Below are 24,127 nucleotides of genomic sequence, written 5' to 3'. Positions count from 1 at the left end.
TCCAGGGGAGTAGGGAAAAAAACAATTTTAAGGTCCAGCTGTTGGGGGGGGAACAGCTCCCCCCTATTCCCCAAAAGTAGAACAAGCACACAAGAGGCATGTGAAATGATACCTAATTTTACATGGAGTGTGCCTTATTTTTTTGGAAAACATGCTGCCTTCCCTGCTTCGGTAGCTCACAACACTGAATTCCCTCAGTAGCATATGATTTTGAGTAAACATGCACAGGGTTCTGCTGTACATTGAATAACCTGGAAGCATTTACTGCTTGATCTTCGGCATATTTACCTAAAATTGAAGTCCCAGTTAATGTACTATATTTTTTTATTTCTTGCGTAATTGTAATTCTGTGTAAAGCTTTTCTTTTCTTGGTAATGTGATACAAATGAAATGGTAAAAAATAATAATCAAGAATTTTGGGAAATGATGTCTTCAATCCAGGAAATGTAGTTGATCACTTTAGTGTATACACCATACAGCTCTGCAGAACCACACTCTGGAGGACCCCAGGACACAATGCCGCCTGCAAACCACCTCTTTGTTTCGGCATCAAAAAACACCAGTGACCCGCCACTATCGCCGCTACAGGAATCTCTTCCTCCTTGTTCATATCCAGCACAGAACATGTTTTCTGTCAACACTAGTTGCTTCCCCTCCAAAGTCTGGTTTGCATAAGCAGCTTTACACTTCATTGGATCAACCACATCTAGCTCAGTGTACATCAGGCTGTGTGACTGCATCCTTTTCTCTGTTCTCCCCCACCCAGCTACTACACCAGTGTTGGTTGTGTTTACGTGGAACCTGCTGCTTTGTCCTGGCAAGCAAATGGGAGTGATGTTTGCATTAATGGGGACTTTGTTCTTCAGTTTGATCAAAGCAATATCATTGTTAAAATTGATGCCATCGTTGGTAAACCCTTCATGCACAAAAACAGATTCTGCCCAGGCCTGGTGGTAGTGAGTGCTTCGCTTTCTTAGAAGCCCCAATTTCAGTGTCAAGGACGAAGCGTCTGCTTCTGGGAGGACGTGGGCAGCTGTTAAGATCCAGTTATCGTACAAAAGAGCTCCACCCCCAGTTGCTCCTTGTCCATTAGTGATCAGAACTTGCCAAGGGAACTGGCCAGGCAGTGCCTTCTTTCCACCAAAAATGCGCTTCAGAGTATTTGAAGTTTGGATTCCACAAACTTTGGGGGGTGGGCGTGTGGAGAGAGAGAGAGAGAACGAATAGTGTTAGGGTTCCATTAGAGAAGCAAGACTTTTAACTGTCATGAATATTGCTTATAGTTCAAAATGAATGTTTCTGAAAGAAGTCCTGGATTTTAAGTGAGAACAGCTGTAGAATGGTAGCCTGATCCAAAGAGGGGAGTAGCTTGGGTGGGTGAGGGACAGCCTGTACTCTGTCCTTTTCAAATTCTCTGCCCAGAAAAAGCTGGCATGGCAGGCCAATTTCTTAACAGGGTAGTTTACCCTATGCTGGGAGCTTCTGAGTTGGAGTACCCTACCTGTGTTCAACACAATTGTGGGAGGGTTGCATCATGTATGGGTTGGGGGTATTTTCATAGGAATAATATGCATACCTGGTGCGCAGCTGGACGTTTGGTTCATTTAACTCAATATTGCCTGGAGCAGGGATGAGGAGTATCAAGGCCAGGGGTCAAAATGAGAGTGCACTCACCCAAAGGCTACATGGTCATTAGCCTAAAACAGTTTCCCTACATCTGGTGTCTAGTATAGACTTTCATTGTCTGATAGTGAGTCCAGGGTTTCTGTCAGGAGGTTTCTCATATCTACTTGGATATGTTGGGGCTTGAATCTCGGAACCTCTGTAGGCAAAGAAGTCAGTCGTCTGGAATATATAGAAATGAGCTAAACCTGGTGTGTAGGTGTTATGTAAATTGCCTTATATGCTCAAATTTACACAGTTCCTCTTTATTTAGGGTCCTGGCATTTTTCCTCTGGCCCTTTTGACCTTCATTTTTGTTTCTGTTCTGCTTTTAATTTGTGTTTGTTCTAGTTAGTGTATGGAGGTTTTCTTCTCAAAGCTATGGCCAAGATGGGACGGGGGAATAGGTTCCCTTTTCCTGAGGGCCTCAGTAAATACTCTTTTGTGTTGTTGACTCTGTCTTTTAGAAGAGGTTTTAATCATTTCTTGCATGTTCTGCTCTCCCTGCTGACCAGAAGAACACTTCATGGTAATCCCATGTTTCCATTTTGAATTTACAACTCCCACAATCCCTGACCCTTGTCCAGATTGACTGGGGCTGATGGGAGCTGTAGTCAAAACATCTGGAGGGCAGCAAGTTGTGGAAGGATGATCTCATTTGAAAGATGCAGTATGCCTGAAAACAAAAAAACCCAGCCTCAAGCTGGCAATTTTACAGTACAGTGGTACCTCTGGTTACAAACTTAATTCGTTCCGGAGGTCCGTTCTTAAGCTGAAACTTCTTATCATGAGGTGCGCTTTCACTAATGGGGCCTCCCGCTGTTGCGCGTGATTTCCGTTTGCATCCTGGGGCAAAGTTCAAAACCAGGAGCAGCTACTTCAAGGTTAGCAAAGCTCATAACCTGAAGCGTTCATAACCAGAAGCGTTCCTAAACAGAGGTACCACTGTAGTATGGAGAATAAATGGCTAATTCCATTGTGGCATCTACTTTGTAGAATAATCTCTTGAAGATAAGGGAGATACTGATTTTTGTGTGTTCCTGTTGGTAGTAACATCCTTATGGTGTTAATGTCAGTTCCTGGCATTTTTGGCTACTTTAACTGATTGCAATGGGGGTTTTACTGCAGTTTTGGTGAAGACTTTTTCATTATGTTTTTGATATATGCTACTCATTTTGCTGTAGATCTCCTTGCCATTGCTTTGAAATGAAAGGTGGCACACAAACAATTTAAGATAGGCCATTCTCCCTTCCTTTTTGCAGGGAAAAAATTGTATTACCTAGAACTGTTTGGTAACTGGATACTTTTTAGCCTGGACAACAGAAGGCTATGGAGGCAGCTATACAGCTGCAAATATAATGTTTTAAGTGTGTTGTAAAGTGCATTATACAAATGTGACACTAGATGGTGATGGCGAGCTATGGCAAATTCAATATATTTTTCAAAACTTTTTTTAAAAAGCATTTTCTGTGTTTTTTATATGGTCTAGATTCCACCTGAGTGGAACATGATAGCTTTCTTCAGATACCTTGAAGGGTTGTATAGAAGAGGGGATTTGTTCTTGGTTACCCTAGGGGGCAAGGCTAGATCCAATGGTTTTATGTTATACTGGAGGGTAGAGTTTAAGTGAACATTAAGCAACTGCTCTTGATGGTGGAAGCAATTTAAAAATGGAACAAATTCCCTGGAGGGGTGTGGGTTCTCCCTTGCTGGAAGTCTTTCATATAGAGGCCAGGCAGCCATCTGTTAAAGGTGCTGTACCTTTTGATTTTCTGCAGTGAGCAGAAGTTGGGCTAGATGGCCTGCAACATCTCCCTCTAACTCAATGGCTGTAACTGTCTCTTTTGGGACATGGCATTGTCTTTGGTCAGGAATGGGGAAGATGCAGCCCTCCAGATGTTGGACCTCTAGCTCTGGATGAGTTAAGAGAAAGGGGGCTGATGGGTAGGATAAGGTATAAAGGCTGCTTTGCACCATTTTAAAGTCTGTGAAGACAAAAGTCGGGAATGGGGAACCTGAGGTCCTCTAGCTGCTGTAACTTCCACTGTCCCTGGCTGTTGGCTGTGGTGGATGGGGCTGAAGAGAACCACAGGTTCTCCATTCCTGGTCAAAACTGAGATGGGAGTGAGGGTGACAAAATGGGATACAGTACTTCATACATTCAACATCAGTCAAAAATATTTCAACTTCTGAAGTGAATTTGGAGAGGGGGGAGAAAACAAGATGTTTCCAGGCCATTTATCTTGTGAAGTGTTGCCTGGCTATGTATGGCAGGAGTGGGGAACCTGTGGTTTCATACATTACCTGGCTCACATATAGGAGGTGCTTTGTTTCCCATGGAATCTCTCCAGTAGCCATCAGGGGCGCACAGGTACCTGCCTACATTAAAAAGTTAAGCAGTTTAGATGTCTGCACAGAGCAAAGCACTCTACAATAAAACTGCTTGGAGGTTTTACTACAATCAAGAGGTATATAAATGTTGTTAAATGTGCCCCCAATATACAGCTGGCTTCTTCAAATCGCTGAAAAATCCAGCTCTTTCAGACTTTTTGCTGTTCCTAAGTATTTAAATCTATTTCCTACCAGTTTTGCATTTTTATCTTCCCTAAACCCCGTGAGGTGTCTTGGCTGGATAATCATGAGTTGCTTGGTTGAGGAATACTCGGGTATGCTGCAGTGACTCTGGTTTATGTGTGTGAACATGCTGTGACATCACAGCAGCACAACCACTTGCTGGGTGGAGGATATGCATGCAAATGTCAACCACTGTTGAGCCCATTACAGAGACATTTATGGCCCTTTGCTTTTCAGTCAAGAGGCATGACTAAACACTGATGCGATATCATAAAAGGCCAATAGAGAACTCTGCCCTCAAGTGTTGATTCACTGGTAGCCAAAATGACACCATACAAGCCCAAGAAAGGAGGTAGCTGCAGGCTTGTTAGGACTAAACGTTTGGAGAAGTAGGCAGAACATTTTGGAAGCCGGGGAGAAACCTCTAAATGGAGAAGCACCGTAAAACAGGCCATTGAAGAAGGCTCAGTGGCCATGGAATGCTGGCTGACTGCAGGGGGAGATAGAATGGAGTATCCTGAAAGAGGTCATGGCTGGCTAAAAAAGAATACTGCAAAGTAGGTCCTAGTGCGATTGTCCCATTTGGGACAATGATGTGTGTATCAAGCCCATGCTCCCTTAAACTCATTTCTCTTACCAGAATTTCCGGCTTTCAGAGCATAGTAGGGGCTCTTGCATTTGTATTTGATCTCAGTCTGGTATGTAGTTCTATCAGGCCCTGTGACGTACACAAGTGCACCGTTTGCTGTGTCCTCGGCTGGACCACAGTCAACAACTGAAAAGAATGGAGCAACAACAGTTTTAAAATGCTTTGTAAGACTGGGTGAGGGAAACCTAGGACTAGATAGACTGGAAAAGAACCAAAGCTTTCAGTAACAGATTACCTGTTTTGTATGTAGAAAGTGCTATATTCAGTCCCTGGTATCTGGAACAACCTTCTGCATCTTAGCTACCTTATGGATGTTTTGGACTACAGCTCCCATATTGTGCGCCTCAGGGCTGATGGGAATTGTAGTTCAGAACCTCTGGAGGATGCTATATTGAGACAAGCTGTCCTAGTGCAAAGAATCAGATAGGAGTTGGCAAAAAATATCCTTGCTTGAATCTTCAGCTACATGGATAAACAGAAGTACTATTGGGTAGCTTCCTATGTTCTTAACTCAACCTGTATCTTACCAGTACAGTATGAACTGGTGCTAGTGAAAATGCTATTTCGCACACACATTTTATGTGGGCATTCACTCCATGTACTTGCGGTGGGTTCACAGATGGGCTTACCATTTTATCAGGTCAGCCTTTGAATTTAAAAGTAGACCTGTGGAAAGTAGGGGATCAGCGTGTGGGAGCGAGTATCGCTTGTGGGACCATTGTATTATCGCAAGCACATCCTTGACCATTGCAGACTGTTCTCTGCAGTGTGAGCTACATCACTGTAGGCTGCACATCCAAGTTAAATAGATTAAAAGTCTGCTGAAGAAAATGGTACAGATAGATACTACCCCTAGAGTGCATCATCTAAAGTTGCCTAACATCATAGTTCTGTTAAAGGTAAAGGGACCTCTGATCATTAGGTCCAGTCGTGGCTGACTCTGGGGTTGCGGTGCTCATCTCGCTTTATTGGCCGAGGGAGCCGGCGTACAGCTTCCAGGTCATGTGGCCAGCATGACTAAGCTGCTTCTGGCAAACCAGAGCAGCGCACGGAAATGCCGTTTGCCTTCCTGCCAGAGCGGTACCTATTTATCTACTTGCACTTTGACGTACTTTTGAACTGTTAGGTTGGCAGGAGCAGGGACCAAGCAACGGGAGCTCACCCTGTCGCGGGGATTCCAACCGACCTTCTGATCAGCAAGTCCTAGGCTCTGGTTTAACCCACAGCGCCACCCGTGTCCCTATATAGTTCTGTTAACCGCTAACTAATGGAACTCCTTCATTGCTTACTGCCCAATGATCTTACAAGACTCTTTGTTGAAGGGCCATGTCGTGAAGCACACACTTAACATTTCTCCCCTTAACTGCCATTTCATGCTTTGCAACAAACATTTCTGATTATAAGTTTGATTTTTTAAAAAAGTTTTCCAAACCTAATGAAAAACAGCATGTGTAGTTTAAACATGCTCCAGTGAGCACCATCATGACTACAGGAATAAAATGGAGGAGCTGGCTTCTGCTGCTCTCATGCTAATCACATTCGACTTTTGAATAAACAACCATTTTGTTGATGGGAGGGCTAAAACATATTTTAAAGTAATAAAAACAATCTATACTCATCCATAAACATGCCCAGTGAGCTGCCCCAACTATAAAACATTTTTTGGGGGAAATATATGGCAATCAGTGTCAGCCTTGGTGGTTCTTAGTGTGCCCATGTTGACCCAGGTGCTGGTGGTGGGGCCTGTTTGCCTCAATTCTCCTTGTTGATCATGCTCTGGATGGCAATTCAAGAGACCTCTGTTCACTCCTGCTCATTTTGCTGAATTGTGCTCAGAGCCCTGTCCTTACAGAACAACTGAACCAGTAGAATCCAAATTCAAAGGAGAATCAGCAGATATATTATAAAGACCCCAAAGCTTTGGGTTTATTCATTGTGAAGGCTGCAGTCCACAAAATAGAGTTGCCATATTTCAAAAAATAAAATTCCTGCCACCCACAAATTTGAGGTTTTGGTTTTTTTTGGAAACCTAACCCAAAAATAGTGATTTTAAACTTTTTGAGCTGTTTCTGCTGCTTTTTCTATCATGTTACTGATTCGGCAAAATTGCCCCCGATGCCATTTTTACACCCCAAAACAGGACTTGTCAGGAATTTTCCTGACATGGTAAGCCTATGTAAAGTATTTAAAATATAAAACATTTTGGAGCTGCAATGATAACTCTTGTTCCTGCGCAGCCTATAAATATTGTCAATAAAATAAGTTTACAGCTTCCTACTTTTTCCCATCTCCAAGGTGGCTTTTGGATATTAAAATCAAATTAAAGAAGAAAAACAAGTGGAAAAATCCAGGTTTTTCCATTAAAAGCGTAGGAGCCCTGCCAGAAGAAAATGATGGAAACTTTTAAAACCCTGATAGCAACTCTGCAGCTGAATTTTGGGTGCCTGTTGATCTGTACTCCCACTGAGACTATTCCAATTAAAACAAATTTTATTATGCTCTGATTCAAGCATGCTTTGCCTCCTACGCTTTTTTTGTGTGCAAGACTGCTTCATTCTGTCAAAAACAATATGGATTCCCACAAGAAATAATTAAACCAGTAATCCATCTGAATATTACAAATCCAAAGACCTCCCTCCACCCACTCCTTCGCATTGACTTACTGATGCACTGAGCCATTGGCTTGTTCCAGGAGCCGTCCTTTTGACATATCGCCATGAAAGTTTCCACAATCATCTCATTCTGTGGGAGGGAAAGAGGAAAACAGAAATCCTATTTATTTTCTTGAAAACAATCATAGCTTTGACAGCCCAAATGGATTTTCCCCGGTGGGGAAATATGTCTAGTTCAGCCTGCGAGAACGTGTTTGCTGTTAGTTTTCAATAATGGGTGATATTCAGTGTTAGTTATGTCCAAGATAGGGTTCAGAGAGAATTTTGATTCACTTTTCATTTAATGGCAGACTTACTTGATTCGCACTTTCTGAAATAATATGTGAACTGAAACATGGCTCTCCTTTAAAATCTGCACTTCTCTGAATTATGGAATGTAGTTCTCCAGCCAAGTAAAATGCATAGACTAATGTAATGTGTGCTTATAAATAAATTACAAAAAATAATGCAAAGGAACACATTGCATTAGGAAAATAGCTTTTCAAAATGCGCATTAGGTTTAATTGCATATAAAAAAAATGTGTATTTGGAAATTCACACTTAAATGCTGGTGAATATTCCAATGGCCTTTAAATTAATCACAAACTGATATGGTAGTGAGGAAAATGAAACTTAAGACTGAAAAAACAAGAAACAAAATATTTGCCCATCCCTAATGCAGAGTAGACCTATTAGAACCAGTGGTCCCCCCCAAAATGTTTAGGGGTACTCTCATTTTCCTACTCATATTGAAATACTGCCCCTCAATGAGGCCAAACGTAGATTCACAAAATGTTTAGAGGTATGCATACCCCTGTATACCCCCCGAAAGCACTGATTAGAACCAATGGGTCTACTCTAAATATGCTTTGGTTGGATCAATATGACAAAAACTTAGAGGGGTTTTGTCAAGTGCCTTATGTTCAGCAGGGGAGAGCCAGTCTAAACTCAGCCACAGTGGGAGTTGCATAGGTTTGGGCCCACAATACTAAATGTGTGACTTCCGATAGTTACCTCTGAGCCACACAGAGCCGTAGCTAGGTGATCTTGCGCCACTGGCAGAACTGTCCAGATTGTGCCCTCTAGCCACTGACAAATTAGCTCTTCTTTCCACCTCTCCTCCAACCCCCCCTTCAATTCACCCTCTTTTTAAAACCTTTTCTTATGAGGCAATAATCAATATTTTTATTTATAGACATATTAATGGACATATTTTTAGCTGATTTTGTGCCCCCCCTCGCCTGTGCCCGTGATGGGGCCCCACCTTGCCACCCTCTAGATACGGCCCTGGAGCCACAGGGAGACCAGCTAACAGCGATTTACCCAAAATATCTGTGATCCAGGAGGGCTATAAGAGATCAGGCAGTCCTTGAGGTATCCTGGATCTAAGTTGCTAAGAGCCTTGCAAATTAGTGCAAGAAACTTGAACCTTGCCTGATAACGTGCAGCCAGTTCAAGCCTTTATGCCTCAGTCTTAGGTGCAGATATGCTATCTAGCCAGCCATGCTCTCTTCCAGGATACTCCATTCCATAGCCCCTGATTTTCCACCCCCAGCTGCCCACTAAGTATTCTCCCCCTTTCTCTCCCAAGGCTGGCGTTCCCTCAAGTTGTTTTGGCCATGGCACTCGGAAAGTCATATTTGCTGTGAGAACATAAAACTGCTTTGGTTCCTTAGTTAAATAGTATACCCATATGCTCATGTGTGCACTGCAAGGGATGGTTTTACCTACTTCCAAGAGTGTGTAGCCGATATCGCAGGAGAGATTGTAGGACTCTTTCATAATATATTTTTCTTGCACTGGATAGATGTGGCCATTGGGTGGCGCTTCAGGGTTGGGGCATGGCAGTGCTGCAGAAAGTTGAACAACAACAAAAAAACACCTCGTTGCCATTTCCTGACAAAGCAGATTCAAATCTTGCATCCATACTAATATGTGGGGGAGGTGGTGCTCTCACACTACATCCTGCTTAATCCCACAGTTGAAATGATGGCTAATTTGTTCCTTCTGCAGTTGCTTGTGTTGTGAATAGGAAGGTGCCTTAGAAGAGCATTAGTCCATCTAGCTCTGGATTGCGGCTCCCCTGTGGCCCTTGAGCTGTTGTTGGGCTCCATCAACCACACCAGCATGACTCAATAGTCAGAGATGATGGGAGCTGTAATTCAAGAAATGCAGGAGCATATATAAATAATAAGAGCCCTGCTGGAGCTTGCCCACTACTCCAATTAGACAACAGTGAGCTAGATGGACTTTGGCCTGTATAGGGAAGGACCTAGCTCAGTTATGTAACACGTGCTTTGTATTCAGAAGGTTCCAGGTTCATTCCTGGGCATGCCCTGGAGAACTATTGCCACCCAAAGTAGTCATTACTAATCTTGATAGACTTTGGGTATAAGCAGGTGGGTTTTAAGCCAGAACCTGGGGGAACTCAGTTCCGGCACGTCTTAGGTGGGTTCTGGCAACTCTCGGATGGGTGCCATTGCCCATTTTAAGAGAACAAGGAAGGCATTGATGGTGAGTTCCGGGACCTCTTTTAAAGAAAAATAACACTGGATATAGGACAACATCTTTAGGTCCTATACCAGTTGATAGTTAAAGAACTAGGGAGGAAAATGAGCATCCTTAGAAGGTGCAGACATGGGACAAGTCTCCAGCTGGCATTATTTCTTAAAACATCCATGATGGGGAAAGAAATCTCCTGCCTGAGAGCCTGGAGGGCTGATAACAGATAGAGTAGTAGAAGGTGGAAGCTGATCTATTAGGGGAATTGGGGCCCAGCCTCAACATCCTGGCTCTGCTCTCAGTCAGCCCACACCTCCCTCCCTTCTTACGTACAGCTAGTCAGCAGGTGGCTCTGCCTGTCATTGGCACTTACTGCTGGTATCCCTACCTCATGCCTTACCTGTCACAACGGTAGACAGTACTGAACCAGTTGACCAACAGCTAATAAGAAGCGGCTTCCTCAGGATCCTGTGGCTTCCTGCAGCTTGGCATCCTTGTGCCCCAGAGCTGGAGGACCATAACTCGGCCCCCTCACAGAGCTACCATTCCCAGGGCTCCCTAGGAGCCAGGAAATTATATGTGTACTCAGCAGAACTTCACTGCTGTCTGCTCTTTGGTTAGAAGTGATAATCTTACCTGTTGTGGTATATCTGATTTTCCATCCTGTGTGATCTCCAGAGAGGTCTGTGGTGAACTGGATGTTGACGGTGTTGCTACGGGTTTCAATTTTCATAGGGAGGGTGTCCCCACAGAACGGGCCAAATTCTTGCTTGGGTGTTTTGATCTGAAACAGTGAAGGGAAACATCCCAACCTTTCTTCCATCATGGGCTGATCGAGTATCAGCTGTTTGGCTCTTAAGTTGCTTGCCTCAAGAGGTCCACAGCTGTTGTCAGGCAACCAGGGGCGACCCAGTAGCACTTTGCTGCCTAAGGCAAAGGACAGTATCCCCCTCTCCCCGTTTCGATCTACTGTTTATTTTGGAAAATGGCTAGTTCGCTTTGCATTTGGGCACCCCTTAAGATATCGTAACCAAGTTTTAAACGATGGTTCCTGAGATTAATGAGCAGGGTTTAACCTTGGATAAAATTGGATGCCTGTTTTGAATCAAGATGGCAGACTGAGCCCTTCAAACATGCACTGATTTTATTGTGTTTTTTTCTTTTTGCTTGTTAAAGTTTCCTTAGCAACTCCGGGGATGAGGGCTACTGGTTCCAAATACAGAAGCTTCCCGGTTTGGCACCCAAATATTGAAACACTGGCAGTGGGACAGTATCCCCACCCCTACTGCGAGGGGACAACAGACTAGCTTAGGGGGTCCAGGATATATACTTTATGGTAGACATAACTTGGGCTTCCAAGAGGGGAATGCCTGGGGGCTGCTACCATGGAGAGCCACTACCAGCTAGAGTAGATAATTGGGCTGGATGCACCAGTTTAGCCATCTGCCCCAAGTCAATTTTGTAGCTACCTGGTCCATAAATACATGCAACCAACTTCAACATTCTCAGTACATTAGTGTGGATCTAAGAGTATCTGAAGTCTTTGTAATGGGAGACGGATGTGAAAACTGATAACAGCTCAAGCATTCCAGTTAGGTGTCCCCAGAAGTAACTGCAATTTGCTGCCATGCATTGGGGCATTGCAGTGTCCTCAGCTCTTCATTGGTGTAGGATTGTATCCAACCAAGTCCTACTCAGAGTAGACCCATTGAAACTGATTGGGCCTAAGTTAGCCATGCCTATTACGGTAATTTCATTGGGCCTGTTCTGAATAGGACTACTAGCATTGGATACAACTTAACTGGTGCCGACTGTACAGGAAACAAGTTTCTTTAGTAGTAGAAGACCTAGTGAACAGGCCCAACTGACCTTAAGGATGTCATAGGGGCATTCCACTTCTGGGTGGGTCTCTACATCAAAGCTTTCCACAAATTCCAAGACAACCATGTATCCATCTTCCACCTGGATCCCATAATTGCACTGGGAGAGTTTGGGATATGGTTTGGGATAACGTGGACTGGAAATCTCTCCAGATCTTGCAGTCAGCACCTTATCTACGCAATTGGCTGAAAAGTGGAGAGAGAGAAAATAAATAAATCCCAAATTCTTCTCAGGAAAGCAAATAAATTTATAAAGTTATTTGTCAAAAGAGCAGTTATGTTAATGAGGCCATTTTTACCCTGCTTTTCTGTTGCCTGCACATCCCTCATGGTGTCTTCCATCAGTTCAAATGCATTTGTACAAATGTATTCAAGGATTCCGAATGTGTTTTGAACACAAGGAATCTAATGCCCACCAGATTTTATCAGACTACGACTCTCATTGTCCCTTACTCTTGATGGTTTGCCCAAGCACTGATTTTTAGTGCTAGTTCTTTGGGGAGTTCCTGGATATTTGGCATTCCTTTTAAAAAAAATCTGATTGCTACATTGTTTTGATTTCATTTGGTAAGCCGCCTTGCTATTTTATGATGAAAGGCAGTAAATAATAATAAATCCCTAAGTATTGGCCATGCTGACTGGGTTTAATGAGAGCTGTAGTCTAACAACATCTGAAGACCCCACAATAAGCAAATAGTTGTCCGATGTAAGGAAAAGGGGAGAAAGCTATGACTTGTTAATTCAATTCTGAAGAATTTGGCTAGGCCTCGGTATCATAGCAGGTCTGATGAATTTCTGAAATTTAGTTCTTGTACTGCTTTTCAAACAATTTCATCTGTTTTTATGGTATGTTTGGAAATCACCTTGAGATGCATGTTAATGATTATTAATAAATCCTTTAATAATGGTGACTAGATCATCTCGCTCAGTATTGTCAACTCTGACTGGCAGTGATTCTCCAGGGTCTCAGGCAGAAAAGTCTTTCCCATCATCTATTTGCTGATCTTTTTAATTGCCAATGCTGTAGATTGAATTTGGGACCTCCTGCATAGAAAGCAGATCCTTTTATCACTGAGCTAGGGACCCTCTCCCTAATTAAAATTTAGTCTCTCCCTATTTTCCTACCCCCCCCAACAAAACCTGCAACAAATACATAAAACCCCCAATGCCAAACAGTCAGTAGCAATAAGATAACTAAGTGTTTGCTGAGATAGCTGTGCTGTGTGGCATATCAAGCAGTACTCCTCCATTTGGCCCTCACACAGGGTAAGAATATACTGCATCTCAATGGGGTTTCAATTAGTTCTTACCTAAACCTTTTTAAAAAATCAATTTAATCAATGGCCATTTCTGCAACATCTTTTGGTAGCGAGTTCCATAAGTTGTGCGAAGGATGTCACTTTCCCTACCGCCAGTTTATTGCCCATCAGTTGCTTGAGCGCACCCCAATTCAAATCTGAAAATGGGAGGGGAGGAAAAAAGTTTCATAATTCTAAAAACACAGTAGCCTCCGCCAAACTGGTGCCCTCCAACTGGCTTGGAGCACGACTGCCAGGTGGGAGTTGTGAGCTACACCATCAGCTCCAACAATGGTGGACCTTGGCTATCCAGCTTTGCTCAAAGTTTCCCTGAACTAAAATGTTCCATATGCTTTTAGCATCTCCATGCAGGGAAGGTGCTTTAATGCCTTGACCAATTTAATTGACCTCTGGTACACCTTTTCCAGCTGGGCACCAGCTACCAGTACCGATAGCTGCAAACCCTATCCTACCTATGTGGCTGTCATCTTTGAATCGGCTTCCATTTGTTTAAAGGGGAAGGGTTGTAGCTCAGTAGCAGAGCACCTGCTCTGGCTGCAGAAGGCCCCAGGTTCAATCCCTGGCATCTCCAGGTAGAGAGAGAGCCCCTGTCTGAAACTCCACAGTGCCATTGTCATTCAGTGTAGACAGCACTGAGAGAGACCAGTGATCCTACTCTATAATGAAGGCCCTAAAGCCTTCTCTTTACATCAGGGGTGGGGAATCTTTGGTCTGACTACAACTTGCATCATCGCTGATCCATTGGCCATGCTGGCGGGTGGGCAGGTGGGGGGGTGTTGATGGGAGTTGGAGTCCAGCCACATTTGGAAGGCCAAAGGTTCCCCAACTCTGGTTTACATGTGCAATTCTGATGGCAGCTGCCCTCCCTGTTTCCTTCCCAATGCTTTCAAAAATACAACCCACCCCTCAGCGGCTCTCTTGGTCGCCAGGCGTGTGTAGGAGTGGAAATCATCCTTGCTCTGCAAAATCCAGCTGTAACTCTGACTGGCATGCTCGGAGTCATGGCATCTCCCGCTGGACACAGCAGGCAGGATTGATCGGTTACCGAGTGCCTGAAGGAACTCTTGCTTGTTGACAGCGCCTGGTACTTGGCTAGGGCCAGGCAGCTGCGGGTTCTGAATCTGAACTGCAGCAACTTCCTTGCTGATTTATGGAGGAGGATGGAGCGAGGGGTTGACAGACGTAGGCCAGGAATATTTTCTGCCTTCGCAGTGGTGCAGCTCGAGATGACTCAAAATCAGAAAGGCATTCAAGTACTAAGCCTCTTCTCCCCCACTCCCTCTATTTTGCTTCTTTCCCCCTTGACCACATATAACCTTGGAAAGAAAAAGTTTTATTTTCTTGTTGGCAGGGGTGTAGCTAGCTCCTCCAACAACTTGGCTCAATGCAGATATGCACTGAAATATTTAAGTGCAAACACTGGCCTTCATAACAACTCATTAATACTGCTTTAAATTAGTTTCAGTGAATTGTAGCAGTTGATATGTAATCCATATCTATTCATCATAGTGTTTGTAAATAAGACCCAATAGTCCTTCAGACTTTCTGAGATTCCCCTCCTATTGCATAACTGAATGTATTCTGCAACTTGTGCCATTTCAACAAGCTTTACCCAACCACATTTTAAATGCTGGTGTTAGCTTCTGTTTTGTCTCTGACTTTCTGACAGTCGACAGTCATGCAGTTCTTTCTTTACTGTGACTTTCAAATATCCTGCCAACATCACAAGAGGATTTAGTGCAGTGTTTGGGAATCTTTTTTTTTCACCCTGAGGGCCGCATTCTGTTCTGAGCAACTTTCCGGGGGCCTCAGGTTCAATGCCTAGCATCTTCAGGTAGGGTTGAAAATCTCTCCAGCCAGACCTTAAAGAGCTACTGGTCCGTCAGTGTAGACAATACTGATAAGTAGAGCCCTGAAGCCTGCAAGCAGGTCCTGAGTTCAACATCGCAGCCTGCAAGCAGGCAGGTGGCTCTCACCACTTGGGATTCCCACCATCTGGTATTCAGAGGCTATTCTACCCCTGACAGTGGCGTTTAGAACATAGCCATCATAGTTTGTAGCAATTGTGCAATACATGCCTGTTCCATCACAGTCATTCTTGAACCGGCACTAATGAGGCAGGGACATCACATATGCTACCCAGTTGGCACAAGTGGTGTCACAGCATTCCCCGATATGTGCCTGTGATGCTCATGCTGCCGTGCTCTGTAGAGCACTCCTTGTCACAATTGATGGGACAAAGTGGGACCAGCTCTTCCTGGCTGTTACACAGTGAGAACAGACAGCTTCTTGTGGTCACGACAATGGAACGGCTTGAACTGGCTCTCCTGTGTTTTATAGCTCTTTGGATATGGCCACAGGGAGCTGCCTTTATTATGGGCTGTATTTTTATTTCACAGATCTGCAGGCAAGAAAAATCTATAAAGCAGTTTTAAAAAAGAAGAAAAAGAAAAAATGGCTTGCGCAAGAGGAATGGGACAATTTTTCACGTCGTCCTCGGCTGTAAACTCTAGCTGGGCTTTAGGGGCGCCGGGAGAGTGTTCAATTACACTTAGGGCTATATTTTTATTAGAGTAACACTATACTGCCCACGAGAGACTTGAACTCTGAGGAAGGAGCCTGCCTCAACTGGTGAACTCATGATGGCTGGATCATTAGGTCCAAAATTAACAGTAGGCTGTGAATTACATTAGTGAGTAACTGGGAAGTTGCTGTGAGTTTGAAGAGTGGAAGCAAAGTGGGAGTGGGTGGGTGACGTGCATGGCTTTTGCCGTTTCATTGCAGGCAGGGAGAACTTCCATGTTTAAATTATCTGCCTGATATAGATAGCTGGTGCATATAAAAGGCTTCTCCTTGACATGCTACTTTTCTATGTGTGTGTGTTTCTGTTTAAAGACATGATTCTCAGCCTGTTGCCCTGAAAACCAATTTGTGAAAGCGAGCAAAGTTTTAAAATGAACCCATTTTATGTTTTTAAAAGTGTCACTGCTGCTCAGAAGCTTCCTTAGATCAGACTCTTGGTTCACACAACCTAGCATTATCTTACTCCAGCTTGCACTGGACCCTCCAGGACATCAGAATAGTGTTTCCGTTAATCTGATCCTTTTAACACAGATAGGGGACTACATCATCCCTAACTGCTGAACCCAACAAGGCCACAGGTTCAACATCCCTGTTTTAGCTGGACATACCAGAGGTTGAACTTGGGACCACCTGCATGCAAAAGAGGATGTTGGAAAAATGACGCCCTTTCCCACTTCCTTTTTATGGCTCCTTGTGCTTTTCAAGGCTTAGATTAATTCTACTGGATACAACTTTTACCCAGATCTCTTGGGGAAATGAAGTTGTACTTGTACACTTCTTGTCTCTTTGTAGGGTGACTTATCCAGGGGAGGGGAAGGGGGGAGAAAAGTGGTGCCCTAGGCAGTCAAAAATTCCAGTGTGCTTATGGACTTTAAAAGTTAGGCAAACAATGTCTACTAAACATGATGGCTACATTCCACCTCCACTGTTGGAGGCAGTCTGCCTCTAAATCATAGCTCCTGGAAGAGAGTGCCAGGTAGGCTTGGGAGACACTCTCTGCCTGAGACCGTGGAGAACAGCAGCCAGTCAGTGTAAGCCAGGCTTCCTCAACCTCAGCCCTCCAGATGTTTTTTGGCCTACAACTCCCATGATCCCTAGCTAGCAGGGCCAGTGGTCAGGGATGATGGGAACTGTAGTCTCAAAACATCTGGAGGGCTGAGGTTGAGGAAGCCTGGTGTAAGCCGTACTATGGACCAATGGGTTGGGCTCAATAGATTACAACTTCCTATGTTCTTCCGGAGGCTGCAGAGGAAAGGTTTGCAGAAAGCTTGGGAGAAACAGAGAAAGCCATTTTATTTGCTGCAGGAGACAGTGCTAGGCAGGAGGAAGAGGAAGAAGACACAAGCTAGTCACGGATCAAGCATAGCGCTCTGTATGATTGTGCACGATGCTACAGGCAGTTCAGGAGGGAATGTTGACACGTCTAGCTCCATCTCTCCCTAAGCCGCGAAGCAGCGAATTTATTTATTTCATGCTGGAAAATAAAGAAGGGAGGAGAGAGGGAGAAGAAAGGAAAGAGAAAAAAGAGCTGGTGAATAATAAGCCTTCCTGAGTGGGTGGCAGAAAAATCAAAGACTGCACCTAGCATACTGCAGACTTAAAACAAAGGGCTGCCGTTGAATGCAACCTATTGGCTGCTGATTCGTTTCCCGACACAATTCAAAGCTTCTTTTCTGGACCTCAGGTATTCCAAATATCCCTACAGTCTTAAGGCCTAGAAACTTAATTTATAAAACAAAAATGAAACCGGTAATCAATCTGGGGGTTTTAGTGTAGTTTAATGTATTTTCTTTCTAAATGCTGAGATATTTGTGTTAGTTTATCTGAATTTTGTGGAGTGCCTTGGAAGCTCTGCTGGGGAGCGCCATATAACAGTTTTGAAACTGGAGTGGAAAACCGTTTTTCAGCCTGAGAGCCACATTTCCTTCTAGGCAACTCTCCAGGGTCCACATGTCCCTGGTGGGCAGGGCTGGAGCCAAAAGTGGGTGGAGCAACAACTGTATGTTTGACTTTAATACAGTAGGCCAGCTTATACACATATTCACACACCCCAGTCTCTGTCCATCCAGTCAAGCAAGAGGCATTATCAGAATCCAACAATACATCACAGCCAGGAAAATATACTTGCTGTGCAAGGCAGGGCCAGTGAGAGGTGTAGGGAGAGTCTGAAGGGCGAGACAGAACAGCCAAGAGGCCCATATTTAGCCCCCAGGTCTAAAGTTCCTCACCTTAATTTTAAACAAAACATGTAAACAATCAGCAAATACCTAAATAAACCACAGCTCTAACTTAAGCTGGTCAAGGAAACAGGTTTTTTGTTTGTTTGTTTTAAAAACCCACTTGTAAGCAGCTCTCTTGGGATGCGAGTGGCGCTGTGGGTTAAACCACAGAGCCTAGGACTTGCCGATCAGAAGGTTGGCAGTTCGAATCCCCGTGATGGGGTGAGCTCCCATTGCTCGGTCCCTGCTCCTGCCAACCTAGCAGTTCGAAAGCATGTCAAAGTGCAAGTAGATAAATAGGTACTGCTCCAGCGGGAAGGTAAACGGTGTTTCCGTGAGCTGCTCTGGTTCTCCAGAAGTGGCTTAGTGATGCTGGCCACATGACCAGGAAGCTGTACGCCGGCTCCCTTGGTCAATAAAGTGAGATAAGTGCCGCAACCCCAGAGTCTGTCACGACTGGACCTAATGGTCAGGGGTCCCTTTACCTTTACCTAAGCAGCTCTCACCAGCTCCCAAGAGACTCACCTGTACAGGTCCTTTTGTCTTTGTGTAGACGGTAGCCAATTTTACAGCTGCAGTAGTAGCCGCCCAGGTAATTGTGGCAACGATGATCACAAAGTGGCTCGCTGTCAGGGAGCTGTTCACACTCATCAATGTCTAGAGGAAAGGGAGAAGAAACAGGAGCTTGGATGTAGCTCTCCCAAAGCAAGCTGCAACCTTTTGGCGAGGGGTTTATGGGAGTGGGTGTGGACACATATGTGATGCAGGGGCTGAGATGGTGCCGCAGGTGGAAAAACCGAGGGCTGCACCTAATGCCAGCCCTACTAAGGGCTGACATGGCTAATGGCCTTTAATTTCAATGGGTCTACTCTGTAAAACGTAGTTGGGACATTTTTTGCACGTTTAGATCTGCATTAGCCCTGGAAAACATGGTGCATGTATCTTTTCATCTTAGACCACATGAGAATAGTGACTCTGGTCCCTTTGGAAATGGGGTAATGGCAGAATCAGGCCTCTTCTGGGCAAAGAAAAACATGCGAACACCCAAAGCTGGTTCTGAGTACTGAATACTGAGTCATGCCATTGGTCCGTCTAGCTCAATATTTTCTACGCTGATGCACAGCAGCTCTCTGAGATTTCATACGAGTGTCTCTTCCAGCCCTACCTAAAGATGCCAGTGAAACTCCAGGGTTTCAAGAAGAAAATTTTAGTTCTTCCTGAAGGTGCTGAGGACTGAACATGGGACCTCCTAAATGCACTGCATGTGCTCTACCACTCTGCTATGACGACCACTTGCCACTGAGATGCCCGTTATGCCTTGCTTGCATGGAAGAGGAACGTCACCTCCAACCTCTCACCTTCAGCAGCATAAAAGGCCTCAAATCCAGTGAATTCTTTCTCGTTGGAATAGTCTGATCGGAAAGTCACAGCTAGGTTGTTGTTGATGGAGTGGTACGTCCTATCCCCTGGGACTTCCTCAGTGTCTGTGCTCTGATGTCCACACAGGGTGGCCAAGACTGTCCCTCCTGAACGCAACTGGAAAGCAGGGAGATGAATGAGATACATATCTATATATAAATGCAATGATATCTCCTTTTTGCTGATTCTTTTCCTGCCCTTAAGTGGACCTGCCAGTGGTTATCCCAGGAAAATGGGAAGCTGCCTTATACTATAAGAACATAAGAAGAGCCTACTGGATCAAACCAATGGCCCATCTAGTTCAGCATCCTGTTCTCAGTAGCCAACCATATGCCTGTGGGAAACCAAGGAGGACCTGAGCATGAGAGCACTCTCCTGTAGTTTCCAGCAGCTCGTATTCAGAAGCATTGCTCCCACTGACCATGGAGACAGAGCAGAAACAACATAGCTAGTAGCCATTGATGACCACCTCCATGAATTTGCCCAGTCCTCTTTTAAAGCCATCCAGGTTGGTTACTGCTTCCTGTGGGAGCGAGTTCCACAGTTTAAATACGTGCTGCATGAAGAAGTTGAGTTAGATTATTCGACCACACAGCACAATATAATCTACACTGACAGACAGCAAGATATATTCTGCCTGGACATGTTGCTTGGGATTGAACCTGGGACCTCTGCACACAAAGAGGGGAATGAACTTGCAAGAATTCAAAGAGATCAGAGAAAGCAAGAGTCCTTTGGAAATTAACCAGGCATGAAGGATATCACTTTGGTTGGTTTCTTGGGTCTGAATTGAATGAGCTTCCTGAACAGCAATCCTGACACTACCTGTTAAAAGCATGCTCACATATCTGTGACGTCACATACCTTCACATAGTCATATTCGCACAGGTGGGAAAGCTCTAGATTGAAGTGGGTAAAGTAGAGGCGGATACCATAGCCAGGGGGCACAGTAATGTTCCATGTCCTCTCCTTGCCATTGGGGTATATGTTTGGGAAGTCGGGGGATGCAATCCTTCCATACATTTTCTCCAGTTGGACGAGGTCACTGAGCACCCCATGGGAAAAGGCGAAGAGGAAGAGGCAAAGTCTGCAGGGGAGACAATGAAGAAAGAGTGGTGAGTCCAAGCTGACTCAACCCAAGATGCACATCCAAGTAGGCTGACCTATTAACACCGTATAATTGCACCCAGACTTAGGCAGAGTTGGCAACAGACTTCAGGGGCTCCCGGGCATAGTGCTGCTGCAGGGCCCCTTCATGGGCATACGGCCATGCAGTATTTTCTTGCAATGGCAGCAACAACCCCCCACTCACCCTCCCTGCTGCCCCCCCGGGCAGCCTTTTAGCAGTGGGGTGGGCACCAGCGCTGCTTTAAATGGAAACCGAACTAAGCTCTCGCCCATGGTGGCTGCCCAAAATGCAGTGCCCCGACTTACAGATCTGTGAAATCTATCGAACAATTAAAATGTGAACCAAATGGATTTGCTCCTCATTCCTGATATGCACGTGCATTTTCTTTGGAAAACTGTTTACACCAGGAGCAGCCAACATGTTGGACTACAACTACCATCAGACCTATTGTTTTTGCCAAATATTGCCCTTCTGTCAGTTGAAACATTGTTGTGTTGTTTTGTGACTATGATTAAAAATAAAATAAAATAGCAGAAGGGCCCAACTTGGTGAGCAATAAGAATATTAAAAGAACCTAACTGCTGGATCAGCCCCCAAAGCAGGGCCTAAGCACAACAGCAACAGTCTCCCAGCTGTTGGGATGCATACACCATAATTATCATGACTAGTGGTAGCTATTAATAAGCTTATACTTCACAAAAAAGGAGGTATGTCAGTTATTTCTTAAGTAAACATCTGATCAGTGGGTTCTGATGAACTATAATGATAACAAAAAGAGATTTGAACTACCAGTTCCGTTTTGCAAACTGCATGCTGAGCTGCGAAATTGGATCGATCTTTAGTGTGCTACTTACAGCAGAGGTACAGTCTATCCCTTCACTTCAAGAAACAGACCACTGCTCTGCAGGATTCTCAGATTAAGGGATTGCCCAAGAAATCTGAGTGAATTTAATCTATGCAACCCATACTTCAATTTGCCACAGAGCAGACTGCAAAGTCTTGATTGTCTCATAATTTTGCAGCGATCCTACAAGGATCAATTCTACTTTGCTGTAAAAATTACATCGAGTAGTGTTCCAGATCCCTTTCAGAAAGACAACTTGGATAGAACTTACCTCATTCTTGCAATGCCCCTCTTTATGTCCTTTTGTGTTCTGGGATCAACAGCTGTCTCTTGTATGTTTGCACTGTTTTGGGGGGAAAACACACACCAAACCACCCTTCTGTTTGTTCAGCAGTTATTTATCTTTCTCTTGAACTCCAACCTTTATCTCTTCCTTTCCCATCAGACTGGTCAATAGCTTCCATGAAACATGACTGATAGGTGGAAGTAAGCATGTGCACTCCTCAATCTGCTTTCTCTCTGTCTCTCTCTCTTAGAAAATGAAAAGTTCAGGTGGGACACAGACAAAGGGCAAGTGCCGGGTTTAAAAGCTTTTCAGAGAAAAAGTTGAGCTGAGCCGTGTAGTGGAAAGCAGAGTCGGAAGGGTAAAAAGGTGGGGAGAGATGTAGAGAAGCGCGTGATTTGTTCTGGTAGTTGGCTGGGAGAGGACAAAGCAGAGGCATATGAGGCAATAGCAGCTCTGTTTCGCCAGCCGGGTCTTCCCCATTCTTGTGCAAGATGGGTAAACACAGGGAGAAATATAGCCAATGTTCTGCAACCAACAGGAAAAGGAAAAGAAAAAAATATTAAGGAAAAGAGACAAATATACCTGACATCAGATTATGTGTGCACTCACACTTAAGAAGTTGACTCCCTTCACAAAGCCTGGGAATTAAGCCCTGATCTTTTCAGCCATCATGACTTTTCTGTTTTAATGGGTAATAGGGGAGGAGAAGCTGATTGTGTAGCCTCAGCTGTGTTATTCACAACCGGAAGGCAGACTTTGCATGTTTAGCTATTTTAAACACAGTACTTTCAGTCCCTCAGTTGAGAAAAAGGAAGAAAGGGATTATATCCAGCTGTGAGTTAGTTAGTTAGTTAGTTAGTTAGTTAGTTAGTTAGTTATCACATTTGTATCTTCTCTTTTTCTCCACAGAGCCCAAGTGTGGTGTATGTGGTTCCCCCCCTCCTCAAGCAATCCCCTCAACAGCCCTGTGAGGTAGGTTAGGCTGAGAAGGAGTGACCGGGCCAAGGACACCCCAGTGAGCTTTTTGGCCAAGTGAGGATTTGAACCCTGGACTCCCAGGTCCTAGTCCAGCACCCTAACCACTACACCACACCGGTTCAGAGCAGATCCTTTGATATGAACGGAACTAAGTCATGCCCATTACTTTCAACTGGCCTGCTCTGCGTAAGACCCAATATTGGAGGCAAACCATGGCTAATTTCTCCTACACAGGGCAAACCTGCCTGAAAATTAACCTCAGGCCATGCTCCTCACTGCCTCAGCTTCACACCCTCCATGGGTGGAAATGTGTCCCTGAACTTTGATAATGCCTCCTGATTGCTTGGAGGGGGATTTGTGTGCATGTGTGTATAGGGACTAGCCTGTTGTATGAAGGTAACATTTACATTTGTTGCTCCACCTCCTTTTGTCTCTAGCCCCACCCACCACTGACATGTGGTCCCCCCCAGAGCATTGCCCAGAACAGAATGTGGCCCTCAGCCTGAAAAAAAGGTTCCCCCAATTCATGGCAAAAGATACAGAGCGCATTCAGTTACAAGGTGGCAGGGAGCCCCCTTCCCAATACTTTAAGGGTGATTGGGTCTGATTTATAAACTTTTTGACCATCAGATATGGAATAGATATTAACTGCCAAATTTTCTTCAATCTAACTAAAACAGTATTAATGGGTTGTATAAGATTGCATTTATAATATTGGCCTATATGACACTTTACTACATTATGCTTGTAGTGTACGTGGTAGTATTTGGTGCTATCAGTTGGTATTAAGCTAGAATTAATAAAGGAACTATGCAGTGATACTGGCAATGTATAGCTATGATCTGAGTTTTGAAAATTGAGTAGACAGTGTAAATATTAACAATTCCTTTTTACATGTAATGCAATGTACTGACTAACTACTTTATTCACCATTGATCACAAATCTAGCTGGAAATTAAGCATAATTACATGTTTATATGCGTACATACCTACAAAAGAAAAAGTAAAGTGAAAATATTAGTTCTGCCTTATACCCAGTAGGGATGGGTATGTTAGTCTATTTCTCTTGCATGTCAGAGGCTCCACATCCCTGTGGCAGTCCTCTCCAGCTTGGTACATTCCAGATGTTGATGTACTACAACTCCCATCATCCCCAGCCACTGTGGCCAATAGTCAAGGATGATGGGAGTTGTAGTCCAACCTCAAGAGCACCAGGTTAGGCAAAGCTGATATAAACTAACTGAAAGCAGCTGCCCAAGGTTTCAGGTAGGCTTCTTTACCCACCTGGTTTGGAGATGCTGGAGGTTGAATCTGGGGCCTTCTGCCTGCAATGGAGATGCTCTTCCAGTGAGCTGTGGATACATCCAATAAACACTGGAATCTGTCTTATACCAAGTCAGACTATTGATCCATTTAGCTCAGCATTGCCTGC

At 44.3% G+C, this 24,127-nt stretch overlaps 2 protein-coding genes across 16 annotated transcripts in view; one reads left to right on the top strand and one right to left on the bottom strand.

The window, feature by feature from the left end:
- The window catches only part of TARDBP (TAR DNA binding protein), a 39,438-nt gene that overhangs the window by 12,832 nt on the left and 2,479 nt on the right, over window positions 1–24,127 (top strand). For 4 of the 15 annotated variants that reach the window (XR_014567020.1, XR_014567026.1, XR_014567027.1 and 1 more), the window contains one exon: window positions 22,627–22,689. The exons of 7 other annotated variants lie outside the window; for them this stretch is intronic. Coding sequence is in view for 1 of the 8 variants with exons in the window: in XM_083750272.1 (XP_083606398.1) it covers window positions 22,627–22,688 (62 nt within the window). In the remaining 7 variants the exon portion in view is untranslated. Of the gene's footprint in view, window positions 1–21,876; window positions 21,918–21,967; window positions 22,690–24,127 lie in introns of all 15 variants that reach the window. 4 more of the 15 variants (XR_014567019.1, XR_014567024.1, XR_014567018.1 and 1 more) reach the window with 3 other exon arrangements.
- MASP2 (MBL associated serine protease 2) lies at window positions 307–21,968 on the bottom strand. The gene is made up of 11 exons (XM_083750215.1): window positions 21,703–21,968; window positions 20,323–20,545; window positions 19,398–19,575; window positions 18,565–18,696; window positions 11,908–12,104; window positions 10,675–10,822; window positions 9,268–9,386; window positions 7,549–7,627; window positions 4,874–5,011; window positions 3,967–4,041; window positions 307–1,183 (listed from the first exon to the last, which is right to left on the bottom strand). The coding sequence occupies exons 1-11, from the start codon at window positions 21,705–21,707 to the stop codon at window positions 408–410; spliced, it is 2,070 nt and encodes a 689-aa protein (XP_083606341.1). The 5' UTR covers window positions 21,708–21,968; the 3' UTR covers window positions 307–407.

This window comes from Podarcis gaigeae (assembly GCF_964106915.1).
Source record: "Podarcis gaigeae genome assembly, chromosome: 8".
NCBI classification, from domain to species: domain Eukaryota; kingdom Metazoa; phylum Chordata; class Lepidosauria; order Squamata; family Lacertidae; genus Podarcis; species Podarcis gaigeae.
This window is presented reverse-complemented; position numbering and strand designations above follow the sequence as displayed.